At 41.9% G+C, this 13,381-nt stretch overlaps 1 protein-coding gene across 2 annotated transcripts; it reads left to right on the top strand.

The window, feature by feature from the left end:
* usp8 (ubiquitin specific peptidase 8) lies at window positions 1–13,178 on the top strand. 2 transcript variants are annotated; one of them, XM_023283977.3, is made up of 19 exons: window positions 1–150; window positions 1,539–1,715; window positions 2,316–2,460; window positions 2,620–2,705; window positions 2,834–2,975; window positions 3,625–3,667; window positions 3,825–3,996; window positions 4,149–4,311; window positions 4,397–4,538; window positions 4,696–4,982; window positions 5,080–5,595; window positions 6,489–6,563; window positions 6,692–6,990; window positions 7,666–7,887; window positions 7,979–8,189; window positions 9,386–9,622; window positions 9,976–10,118; window positions 10,292–10,424; window positions 11,576–13,178. In XM_023283977.3, exons 2-19 carry the CDS (start codon window positions 1,612–1,614, stop codon window positions 11,732–11,734), a joined length of 3,279 nt encoding a protein of 1,092 aa, XP_023139745.2. In that variant the 5' UTR covers window positions 1–150; window positions 1,539–1,611; the 3' UTR covers window positions 11,735–13,178. The 2 variants fall into 2 exon arrangements, with proteins under 2 accessions (XP_023139745.2, XP_035810420.2); XM_035954527.2 differs by having other exon boundaries at window positions 7,979–8,192.
* Window positions 13,179–13,381: the final 203 nt, after the last annotated feature.

The raw sequence follows: 13,381 nt of genomic DNA, 5'->3' as shown, positions 1-13,381 counted from the left end.
AAGGCAGTAAACGCAACATCCAGGATGACAGCTGCAGCAAAACAGAAAGACGAAGAAGAAGGAGGGGGCGGAAGAAGAGGAAGCGGAACAAGAAATCAGGAATCAGCTGTCAAAAAAGTAGCTGAAGTGGAAGCAACGGATTAGAAAGAGGTATTTTTTTCTCTTACATCTGTCTTATTAAACGATGCGATACTATATATGAGTCAGCATTATCACTGGCGGACATTTCTTCCCCGTTGAACGTGACTAAAGCACTGACTGCCGGTGCCGTCGGTAACGGTTGACGGTAGCTAACGTGAAGCGTAACTGCGTGAGCTAACCGACGCAGCTAGCAGTCTAACTAGGAAGATAACAAAGCTAAGTTTACGTTTAATTGGCTAAACTGCGCTGATATCAAGCCAGTGGGCGGTTTTATGCTCCAAGTTGATCGGTTTAGCTGTCCGTTAGCCGGCTAACGTTAGCAGGAAAAGTATTTATTATTATTGTTGTTGTTGTCGTCGTCGGTGTTGACATGTCCTGCGCCAGCTAACCATAGCAGCACGCTAACTGCTGTGAGAGCAACACGGTGCCGTAGCTAAAAGTCACTTATCCTGCATGTCATGTTTTTAGAATAGAATGCTTTAATTGTCATTATACACACACAATGTATAACGAAATTAATGACAACTCTTGTGGTGTATATTGCACTGTTGACAATTGAAAAACAAACATTGAAAACAGCTGTAATGTGTTCAGTTCCTGTATTGCACTTGGGCAAAAAGTGGTGATGAATCTGGAGGTGCCGGCCTGGATGGATCTGTATCTCTTTCCTGAGGACAACAGTGAGAACAGGCTGTGTCCTGGATATGAATTGTCAGAGATGATGCTTCTGGCCCTGCGCAGACATCTCATGTTATAAATGTCTGACAGAGAGGACAGCTGTGCTCCTATGAAGCTTTCTGTTGCCTTCCTGACTCTTTCCAGAGCCTTCTTGTCAGCCTACGAGCTGCCACTGTACCACATTAAGATGTTGTTGGTGAGGATGCTTTCTGCAGAGCATCTGTAGAAGGACAGCAGCAGTTTCTGGGACAGGTTGACCTTCCTTGGTGACCTTAAAAAGTACAGATGCTGCTGTGCCTTCTTCACAAGGGCATTTCCCAGGAATTTAAAGTCACTGGCCCAGTCACTGACCACTGGCTGGTGAGGTTCAGGACCTCCTCTCTATAGGCTGTCTCATTATTGCTGTCAATCAGCCCCACCACAGTAGTGTCATCTGCAAATCTGAAAAGATGTTTTTGTTGTGGATTGTTGCACAGTCATGGGTGTAGAGGGAGCACACAGCCCTGAGGGACCCCAGTGCTCACTGTCAGCACTGAGGAGTTAGCTTAGCATATCATTATTCTGGCAGTTTTTAAATGCTACATAAACTATTTTGTCACAGAAACATAACATTGAGAGCTTAAACAGTTAATGAGTTTAGTTATACCAGGAATGTGTGTTTTAGTGTCATATAAGCAATATTTGTTTACTTGCTTTTGCTGTCACACATTTTTTTCCAGAGATGTTCAGTGCTTGTTTACAGCACTGACTGGTTGCCTGCCTGAGAGCTCTGATTGAAAAACATCTGCCAAGATGCCTGCAGTATCCACCGGGGTCAAAGAGCTGTATTTGTCCACATCTCTGGGCGAACTCAACAAAAAGGCTGAAATTAAGCCGGACAAGACAAGCACCAGAAGGTAGTTTATGTTTGCTGTTCTCATCCCAGTTGGTATCACCACAGCAGGGCTTAATGATTAATCAAAACCTTATCGAAATGGCAAGTACAATATCCAACAACAACAAAACAACATTGTAAATGAAGCGTTTGCAAATCAGATTCCCCCAAAGTATGAGAACGTGAATGTTTGGTCCCGATTGCTGCAAAAATCAAATTCACTCATCATTTTTTATATATTACTTTAAACAGAAAAGAGAGGAAAATGAGCATTCCTGTTAAAATCATGTCACACATCACAAAATCTGTCAAAAATAATCACACATGATACTCATTTGACCCTTGTATGCAATATTTATGTTTAATCAGAAGCACTGCAGGGGGCATCCATATTACAGAGAAGATGTACATTTCTCTCCTTTTCTAGCATCACAAAGTGAGGGGGAAGTGAGATGAGGAGAGCAGATCTCAACGCAGGATATTTTAATTACTTCAGTTCATTGTCATTGAGACATGTAAAAACATGAAGGAATGAAATTTGTGCCCAGGTCCAGCAGTGAGAAAGTATGCCAGTTTCCCATCATAATAAGAGGTTGTTTATTTTTCCTCTGCTGTGTTGCAGCTATGTTCAGAGTGCCTGCAAAATCTTCAAGGCGGCAGAGGAGTGTCGTCTGGACAGAGATGAGGAGAAGGCTTATGTGCTGTACATGAAGTATTTAACAGTATATGACATCATCAAGAAACGGCCCGACTTCAAGCAGCAGCCGGTATAGTTCATTCTAATACTGTGACCTGTTTTCATGTGTTTTTATTGTTTAACTTGAGATGTAGTGTGTTTTATGCGAATGCTTGTTGACCAGTGGAAATGCATCAAGAGTGGAAGTTAGTTATTTATGAATAATGCTTTTCTTTTCCAATGTACATAGGAGTATTACATGACCATGCTTGGGCCAAACAGCTTTAAGAAAGCCATTGAGGAAGCCGAGAAGTTGTCTGAAAGCCTTAAGCTCAGGTTAGAGGCTACAGTTGTCTTAGATTGTGCACACTGTCCTAGTGTATAAGCTGCAAATAGGACATCAGAACATGGGTGTAAGCAGTTTTCTATAAGTTATACTAAGCTTATCTTTATATTTCAAACAGGTATGAGGAAGTTGAGGTTCGGAAAAAACTTGAGGAGAAGGAGAGACAAGAGGAGAAGAAGAGGAAGGAGGAAATGACAGAGAAAGATGGTGGTCGGGGCTCTCCAAAAGCATCCTCTGCCAACAAGAAGGACAGCAAAAAGGTAGGGATGTTAATTAATGAGTATACTCCAGTGGTATCCATTTTAAGACATATTTATTTCAATGTCTGTTCACATACTGTTTGTAATTCATGTGGGTGGCTGAACTGAATCCAAGCCAGGTACAGTGATTGGCATGCTAAATTGAGATTTAATACTCTAAGGATATTTAATAAGTTATGCAGCAAGAATTCAAGGCCGTTAATGTCACAAAAGACCTGACATGTAGTTGAGTGTAATAGTTAAGTTTTGCAAACAGATCTTGAGGTTGCAGTTATTGAGTAAACCTAGTAAAATATTTACTACATATTTGCCATTTTTAAAAACAGGAGCTAAGATCTAATCTGATCCAAGCCTTCAAAACCTTCTCTTTTCTCTGCCCAACTTAACATAACATGCATTAATACAAAAATGAACTTTGTGGCTTTTATTTGAAGTCAGACTCACGCAATTTTCAATCTTTAGTCTGTAGTCAACATCTTACCAGCAGTAACACCAATACTATGTGCCTAATTAACAAATATGTGAACAACAGGGTTATAAATAACAGCCTTATAACATTCTTATATGTCATAAGTTATTTTGTAAAGAACAAATATGCTCAGATTAAAACTGTATTTATGAGATGAACCTTTCTGTGTCTGTATGCCAGGTGAAAGGAGAGCAGAATGAACTGAAGAATGTAATTTCAAAAGGTAAGCTGAATAACACTAAAGAGATCTGATATACCTGTTAGGTTCAGTCTAAGCTGCCATTATGTTTTGACCCTTGCAGTCTTTTTTATGTTTCACATTGATTGTATGAACATTTTTATGTCTTATGTTGTTTTGTAACTGATGGTCTGTCTGATAGCTGCGCTGCCTGCTGGTGGGATCACAGCTGAGAAACTTTTCCACATGATGAAGGACCAGACAATCACCATAATTGTCATGGATGCCCGCAGCCACAGCGACTATGAAGAGTCTCACATTCAGGTTCCAGCCCAGAACTGTGTCAGCGTGCCTGAGGAGGCCATTAGCCCCGGGTGAGAGATTATTTGCTAAAACACTGCATGTGTAATTCGTAGTCTGGTTTTGGATTCTTTCATTTGTTGTAGTGTTGCCTCTGTTTGTTTTATTACCTGTTAAACTCATCCCAAAGACTGACCTCCTGAACTGGCATGTCATGATTTTTCAGAATCACTGTGAATCAGATCGAGGCAAAACTGCCAGAAATGTCCAAAGAGCATTGGAGACGGCGGGGACTTGTGGATTATATCATCCTGCTGGACTGGTTCAGTTCTGTCGCTGACCTTAAATTGGGCACCATCTTGCAGAGCCTCAAAGATGCCCTCTTTAAGGTAAACTTTGTGCTCTAATGTATATGTAAATCATAACAGCAGAATTTTCTTCCAAAATACAATAATGTGTTTGCAAACTCCACAGTGGGACAGCATCACCATCCTGCGTAGTGAGCCTCTGGTGCTGGAGGGGGGTTATGAGAACTGGCTGTTGTTTTACCCCATGTACACGACCAACGCTAAAGTTCGACCCCCTAGACAGACTATTATTAACACTCTCCCTCAGTGTGAGTATCACCAGATCCAAATACATAAGGGACCTGGGCTTGAATTTATTTAATTTTTAGGAGATTATATAAGCAAATGAATAAAATTAATATATACAAACAATCAACAATGGACTTTTTACGTTGCTGAATTTACTTTCTTTGATTTTTGAAACAGTGAACTTTAGTTATCCATCCCTTGAGGAACCAAAGCCTCTGACTCCACCTCCACCAGAGCCTGAGGTTGCACCTGAGCCTCAGGAACCATCAGCTCCTGCACTGGTGAACGGTGTCGCACCAGCAGAACCTCCCACATCCAAAACTTCCATGGTTGCTGACAGGTTGCCAGACACTGTTGATTCCCCCGTCACAGGCGCCACAAGTTCTGGGCTAGACCCTGGTAAGAAGGGCCCTGTGACGGGGGCGTCCAGCCAGTCACCTGCAACAGCCAAGGCCTTCCCACAGGTATTTATCTACCCTGAATATTTTTTAAACCGTTTGGAGAAAGCAGAAACCATGAAGTACTTATGTTTTCTTTTATCCCCCTGTTTTCCTGTCTCAGTTTGACCGCACCAAAAAACCTGCCGGCGGGGCGTCGGATGAATCTAAACCCAGCCAGAACGGGTCGGCGAAGGACCCCGCCCCGAATGGCCCAGTTATCCCCGACCGCTCAGCCAAACCATCCTTCACCCCCAACACTGGTCTGTCTAAAGAAGAACAAAGTCAGATACACTCTGAAGCAGTGGCACTGATGGAGAAGGCAAGACAAGAGCAGGAAAAACGCAACCAGGAGCGTCGTTTAGAGGACGAGAGACGAGAGAAGGAGCAGAGAGACAAGGAGTTGAAAGAGAGGCTGGAAAGGGAGGAAAGTGAAAAGAGGAAGAAAGAAGAGGAGGAGAAAAGACATCAGGATAAAAAGAGACTGGAGAGACAGAAGGCAGAAGAAGAGGAGGAGGACAAAGAGAACAAAGTGCGGAACGAGAAGGAGAGGAGGGGAAAGGAGCAGAACTCGGACACACCCTCCAAGAGTATGTCTCTGGATTCACCTGCACCCAACCACATTGTTAGTGAAATAAAGGTGAGTCCTGTTTTCTGTCAGTGTTAATCACTACTACATGCTTCATTTCAGCCCTGTTTCGATGAGAATGTGCACAAACAAAATGAAAGTTAAAAGTAGTCCCACAAGGGTTTCGTGTCTTACATCTGTGGCTAAAAGCAAACTTTGTGAAATCCTTTGGCATTAAGCAAGAGACCACAAAAAACGTGTCCAAACACTTTTTAAACAGACAGTTCATCTGTCTGCATTTAGCTCTGTGTACTAAAGTCAAGAAAACAGTCAAGCCCAAAAGACAAAACATCCAATATTATAATACCCTTTTAATACAGCTGATATGTGTTAAGTTCTGGATCCTCAGAATGTCTATTTTGTCCACAGAGACTGCTGTTTAACTGCAACTCTTTCTCCACACACTTCGTCTAAACTATACTATTACATTACAGAAGTACCAAATTCAGTTAAGTTTCTCTTTCAGTTCTCTTTGCACGGTTATTCTCTTATCCTCACCCGCTAGCTTGTGTTGTCTTTCTGTCTGTTTTCCTTTCTTGATTTTAAAAAAAGTCAGTAAATCAAATTTCCATCATTACTGCAGATGCCAGTTTTCCACAGCCACAGAGAGAAACATGACCACTAAGTACATAGTTTAAGTTTGCTCATTATCAAATTTAGGGAAGTAATGAAGGCCTGAGTCAGTGTTGTGGGAGTTCTCAAACTTGTTGATTTTTGTGAGAAAGAGTACAGCCTTTAATTTTCCAATTAGAATTTCCATTACAATTAGTAATATGTAAGATTGTGGTTGAAGGAGACTGGAAATGTCTTTGAGTTTGGAGGAAATAACCATGAAGCCCCCTATTAATTGTTTTTAAAGGGAACTTTTAAGTGAAGCCAGTGTGTTTCTCTTCATGTTATCATAGAGGGAGCCCCTGACCAGAGCAAGGAGTGAGGAGATGGGCAGGAGTGTGCCAGGCCTTCCAGATGGTTGGATGAAGGTACCAGATATTTAAATCATAAATATGAGTCAAGTTAAATAAAAAAAAAAAAAATCACCTGAGCAACATTTATTTCCCTGATTCCTAATGCTTTATTTCTCTTCCTGTTCTCTTCCATTTTTCATCAGTTCCTGGACACAGTGACAGGGACCTACCGATACTACCATTCCCCAACCAATCGCGTTCACCTGTACCCCCCTGAGGTCACCGTTCCCCAGACACCGCCCTCCACGCCGCCGACAGTCAAACAGAAACCCCCACAACCAGCTGAGCCGGACACCAGCCGTGAACGAGAGCGGGAACAGTCAAAACTGAAACGCTCCTACTCCTCGCCGGACATCAGCCAGGAGCTGAGAGAGGAGGCTCAGAAGAAGGCCGCCGCCCCGACCACCGCTGCCGTCATACCTACCATCAACAGAGAAACCAAGTAAGTCACACAGAACGACTTGCCTGTTCTGCCTATAACATTTTAGGTGTGACAAGAAAAATCTCTCTATGTTAGAAATTGACTTTTGTTGTATTTGTGTGCATAAAATGACGTTTTTAAATATCTTGGCCACTGTGTGGAGCTACACAATGCTCACAAAAATGGTAATGATTATAGGATTGTTGTAGCAGCAATTTATTTGTTTCTTTTTCTTATCGCTGGGTTTATATAGATAGAGCAAACTTAGTTCCTGTCCCTGCTGGGAATGGTTTTAGATTACAGACTCCAGGATTGATTTAGTGGTTCAATGGATGTCTAGACAGTAAAATCAAATCTATTGCAGACTAAAGCTGTTTAATCAGCATTTCAGGGGCGATATTCCAATGTGTATTGAGTTAGAGCCTGTGTCATAATAAATTATATGTTTATAGTCAGTGAAATGTAACGCGGGTGTAAAAATCTTCACTTTTCAGCCAAATTTAGATACAATCGGATTGTAATATGTGGACATACTGAATTAGTGCTTTCTGGGCTCAGCCTGTGTTCCAGCAGCTGTGATAAGTGAACATTGTTCTGCCTTTAGCATCCATTGGAAACTAATTACACTCTATTACACCACTGTATTTCTTTTAATCTCTGCAGAAACGAGTCTCATTCTGCTCCTCTCTCCTCCAGGCCTGCCATCACTAAAGTCTACTCTAAAGTGGAGATTGTTCGGCCTTCGGCAGCCAAAATTCGCAACCTGAATCCTACATTCGGGGGTCTGGGTGCATCGCTGACTGGCCTTCGTAACCTGGGCAACACGTGCTATATGAACTCTATCTTACAGTGTCTCTGCAACACCCCTGCCATGGCTGATTACTTCAACAACAACTACTACTTGGAGGATATCAACAGGTCAGAAAAGTGGAAATGCTTAACTCTAAAGAATCAGATATGAAGGAAACATGAAATATCTCTGTATCTGTATCTTCTCTTCCTCTGTTAGATACAACATTCTTGGCCATAAGGGCGAGGTGGCCGAGGAGTTTGGTGTGATCATGAAGGCGCTGTGGGCCGGACTGTACAAGTTCATCAGTCCACGAGACTTCAAGATCACCATAGGAAAGATCAATGAGCAGTTCTCTGGCTACGATCAGCAGGACTCCCAGGAGCTGCTGCTGTTCCTCATGGATGGACTCCACGAGGACCTCAACAAGGTAGTGCACACACTTTTGTTCTGGGCTAGGGCTGTTCACTAGACTGGTTTAAGTCTTACAAGGGTTTCAAAGACAAGATTTACATCCAAATATGTTCACTCTGAGTTAAATATTGAGTAAATAAATATGAAGCCATTTACTCCTGTGACCCGTGGCTTTCTAAGGCTTGCCTTCTGCTACCCCTGTATGTTGTTGCACAGTTGCCTGTTAACAATAAAAACTTAGTCTTTTTTATCATTTTCCTTCTTTCTGTTTTTTTTTTCACTGGGTTTCATTTTGATGGCAAATTAGAGAGTAAGTAAATAGCTGTGTGTCCTTGGTCCTCCTGCGGCAGTGTGAGTGTGGTGTGTCTGCATCTGTCCCGTCTGATGCTCCATCAGAACCTCTGTGCATGTAGACCCAAGACATGCTCATTGCCTGTATCGACTGATTCTTTTACTGGCTTCATGTGCATCTGAATGGGGGAGAAGGACTAGGTAAAGTGATACTAAATGATAAAAATAAAGAAAAGGATAATTTTGTGTTCTTTTTCTATTTTTAAACTCACTTACACATTAAAGAGATTGTTTTCAAGGCCACTGTTGAGCTGTCAGAGAGGATAGTTCTTAGAAGGGGAGACAGCTTCAGACTTACTGTGATGAATGTCTCCACCTGGGGTTGACTTCCAGTAATACAGCCGCCCCATTTCTCTCATCCAGTTACTTTAAATTGAGAGGATGGTAGCGATTAGATTGTAGCAGCTGATGACGTGCATTTCTCATGACACACTTTCCATCTCATCACGTCCCCTTTTGTGTGATGTTCAGACCCGTCTGCCATCAGACTGGCCCAGTCCCAGTCCACTTTGTCCCTCCAGGATAATTGATAAGACAGTCATACTAATTAATGAGATATTAATTAGCAAGTGTTAACCTGCCACTCACATCTTCCTGCCTATCATACTGAGAGTGAACTGGCTGAAGTGCATGCTACTGAAGCTGAGCGATTTTAGATGTGTTGTCACTTTGAGAAAGGATCACTTTGAAATGCAGTGTGTAGTTGCCAGTGAGTTTTCTCTTCACTGCTAACTGACTGGCATATTTGGTATCTGCCGTCAGTCACTGAGCTTTAGTGGGATCATTAGGGAAGGTTTTGCTAACCTAAAGTTGCATTTGTTCCTGTGTAGCATCATGTTGTTCTCCCATCTCTGTTGTCAGGCGGACAACAGGAAGCGGTACAAGGAGGAGGAAAACGACCATCTGGACGATCAGACGGCGGCCGACGTGGCCTGGAGCAAACACAAGCTGCTGAACGAGTCCATCATTGTAGCGCTGTTCCAGGGGCAGTTCAAGTCCACTGTGCAGTGTCTGACCTGCCATCGCAAGTCACGGACATTTGAGACCTTTATGTACCTGTCGCTGCCTCTGGCCTCCACCAGCAAGTGCTCCCTGCAGGTCAGTCACATAATAAACAGCTTCTGAATATTTTGTCAGAACGAACAGATTTGTAGTTTGTCCTTTTATCAGGGCAAATGTGAAAACATGTTAGTCTTTAGTTTTCAATTGCAGTACTCAAATTCTTTGTTGAGGATAATGAGAAGTGATAAGAGGTCAAATTAAGTAAATAAAGTGAATATTTATGCCCTGCAGTATTGTTTGGGTTCTTGACAAGCACGTTATCAGTTATCCGACAGAATCATAATGTTCTCTCAACTAAACAGTAAAAATCAGAGCTAGTAAATATGAAGCAGTGTAACAGGTGTTTGTCTTGTATTATGTAACTGAAGTGTTTTGCTGATTCTTGGCAGGATTGTCTGAGACTATTCTCCAAAGAAGAGAAGCTGACCGACAACAACAAAGTGTTCTGCAGACACTGCAAAGCCCACAGAGATTCCACCAAGAAACTGGAGATCTGGAAGGTCCCACCTATTCTCCTGGTGCACTTAAAACGGTCTGTAGAGACGTTCAAGTTAAAAATTTCAAGTGTTGTGATGTAGTAAGAGTATATTTTAAGTTACTTCTGCAGTAGTCGTATAAGTATTTCCCGAAATTTTGAAAGGCTTTTAAACTGAACTGTAATTTTTACATTGACACTCTTTTCTTCACTGGATGTAATTTCTTCAGGTTCTCCTATGAGGGTAGATGGAAACAAAAGCTGCAGACATCTGTTGACTTCCCTCTAGATAGCCTGGACCTGGCTCAGTACGTTATCGGACCCAAACAGACCCTGAAGAGATACAGCCTTTATGGAGTTTCTGTAAGTAGAAATTAAAGTAATGCTATTGTGGAGTGAACAGTAGATAAATACACGTCATAGCACCAGCGTTTAAGAAAAGTCTTTCTGAAAAGCTCAAAAAAATGAGTGTTTTCATTGAGTATTGACGAAGCCACTAACCAGAGCATAGACAGAATTCTTAATGTGCTCCTTCGTTTTTTTGATAATGATGTGGCCAGAGTAACTACTCAACATCTGGCAAACAGAAAAGTGAACACTGCCAATGCCTCAACACTTACAGAAGAAGTAAAAGATGTCAGAAAGAAAGAAGAAATAGATCGGAAAAAATAAAGATTCAGCTTACCAGTTCTTGTAGCACCGTAGTTGTCTGTAGTAAACTGTTTTTCTTTATTTTCTATTTTCTTATTCATTTCTGATTATTTAAGTTACCAGTTCTTACAACACTTGTTTTTGGTTGTTATTTGAACTGAACTATAGTTTGCTGTGATAAACTATATTTTTTATTTATTTATTATTTTTTCTTGCGTTGCAGCTGCTTATTTATATTTCCAAATAAATAGCATAAATGGTGTACATATTGTTAAAAGGTGAATCAGTATCCTTTTTCCATGTCTTTTACTGATATTATACTAATATTACTATAAGCTGTAGTGTGACTTTGTGAAGGCAGTTATCTTATCTTCTTACGAGTTAGCTAGATTAGGGCTGCCACAAACGACGCGTCGACGAATCGCCTGAGCACGACACGTCATCAAAAGCGGAAGTGAGCGCGCAATGCAACAGAAATCACCGTCCGAGTGGAGCGCGGAACACGCATGGACATCCGCGCTGTATCGTGCATATATAGTATATGCACGATGCGGCGCGGATGTCCGCGCTGTATCGTAAACGCGGATGTCCACGCTGTATTGTGCGTATATAATATATGCATATACTATATATGCACGATACAGCGCGGATGTCCATGCGTGTTCCGCGCTCCACTCGGACGGTGATTTCTGTTGCATTGCGCGCTCACTTCCGCTTTTGATGACGTTTCGTGCTCAGGCGATTAGTCGACGCGTCGTTTGTGGCAGCCCTAAGCTAGATTGTAATTCTCTTCCCCCAACTGCCTTTAAATGTGTATACCAAGCTATTCAGACAAGCTTAACCTCCTTCTTGTCTGCTAACAGAACCACTACGGGGGTTTGGATGGCGGCCACTACACAGCCTACTGTAAGAACGTCCTCAAGCAGCGCTGGTACAAGTTCGACGACCACGAGGTGTCTGACATCTCCACCTCCTCCGTCAAGTCCTCCGCAGCCTACATCCTGTTCTACTCCACCCTGTGATGCTGCTGTGGGGCATGAAAGGAGAACACTTCACCAGGGCGGCACTGCTCAAGCCTAGAGGTCGCTTTTTTTCATTTCTAAAATCACAGCTCTGAGGACCTGGTGCACGTAGCTGCGGGTTAACTGGTCGTGAATGTGCACGAGAGGACGCACTCGAGCGAGTGGCTGCGAGATCTTGTCTGTCCCAGATCGATGAAGGGTGCAGGCTCACTGTGCAATGCTTCAGCTACTAGAGGACCCTATAGCTGTTAAAACATGCCGTCTGTTCACATTACTGATGATCTAGAGACTAAACAGATGCTCCTTTTAATCTGACTTCGATCCCATGGTTGTGTTGTAGGGCTGACAGCTGGTTCAGATGCTATTCACTCTCATTTCCGTCGCACTCTGTGTGGATGGCAGTATGGCAGAACTGATTTTCAGCTTTCTTGTACCGTGCACAAACAGGATTAACAGTTAGATGGCATGTACATACTTACCAATGCTGATGTTGCACATTCGAAAATGTAAATACTTGAGGGCAAGGTGTTTATCTGTTAAGTGACCAAATTATTATTTTTTTTCTTGAAAGTAGCAGCCATCATAATATCACCATATTCATAAAGACAGACCATGTGTTGTAGGGGTTAGCCTTCTGATGTTTAACATGATTAGGGCGACAGAAGAGACGGAGTGATTTTTGCATTCCTCCTGAGCAGAGGAGGTCATTTAGATTGTTGCTTGTTCATATTAGCCACATTCTTGCACTTATACAATATGCAATCAGTTTAAGTTCTTTATGTAGGACACATTATTTAACGGCAGACATTAATACTCAACTCCAAATGCTTTAAAACGATGCTGATGCTGAGATCTTGTCCGTCTTGCTCGGTCCAGCCGGTGACAGAACACCCTACCTGCTTCCATAAAGTTTATTCTCTGTTAAACATACTTAACTCTTGACATTATTATAATCAAACACTATTTAGAGGAAAATTTACAGGGATAGGTTGACATCCTCCTTGGCTTATACCACCACTGATGCTGTTTTTGTTTGCAAGGAGGCTGGATTTTTGGTTTATCTAATTAATTTTTGTGTTCAGTACTGAGCCAGAGAATATGAAGACGTGAGAAATTGACCTTATTCACTTACATGAGTGCATTCGTGACAGAATTTGCTGCCTGATTTGACTGACCAAGAGACTGACAAGAGCAAGCACAAAGTAAAACTGATCTTTTTTTCCTTTTGTTTTTCTGAATGGACCAGAGATGTGAAATGGCAGGATGTGACTCTCTACTTCCTGAGTACAGTTTTATCGCCTAGCATGAGATCATAATCTGTTTTCTTTTCACTTGTACATGTTGATTTTATTTCTTAACGTTCTAAAAGACTTTGTTTCAGATATAACGATTATATTAACTTCAAACAACTCATATGACTATTTATTAAAACTGCTTCAAGTTAGTGTTTGCCTGTGTCAGTGATTCAGATTCCCACTTACTGGATGTAGACTGCAACCTACCACACCGAAAGTGTCAAGTTTTTGAGGATTTGGATTGTGCATCTGGCAGAACTGCTAGGTTTTTTTAGGTGAATTATCCATTTCATAGACAGTTCATGTCTCCCTGCATGCAAATGTTCCACCAAAATGATTCCACTTGTCACTA

This window comes from Amphiprion ocellaris, chromosome 1 (assembly GCF_022539595.1).
Source record: "Amphiprion ocellaris isolate individual 3 ecotype Okinawa chromosome 1, ASM2253959v1, whole genome shotgun sequence".
Lineage (NCBI taxonomy): Eukaryota > Metazoa > Chordata > Actinopteri > Pomacentridae > Amphiprion > Amphiprion ocellaris.
This window is presented reverse-complemented; position numbering and strand designations above follow the sequence as displayed.

Bases quoted from the DNA above. Each gene is read 5' to 3' on its own strand.
- usp8 (XM_035954527.2), top strand. From the start codon at position 1,612: ATGCCTGCAGTATCCACCGGGGTCAAAGAGCTGTATTTGTCCACATCT. The intron at 3,997-4,148 runs GTGAGAGATTAT...ATGATTTTTCAG, and splicing joins GAGGAGGCCATTAGCCCCGG to AATCACTGTGAATCAGATCG. The intron at 4,539-4,695 runs GTGAGTATCACC...TTTTTGAAACAG, and splicing joins TATTAACACTCTCCCTCAGT to TGAACTTTAGTTATCCATCC.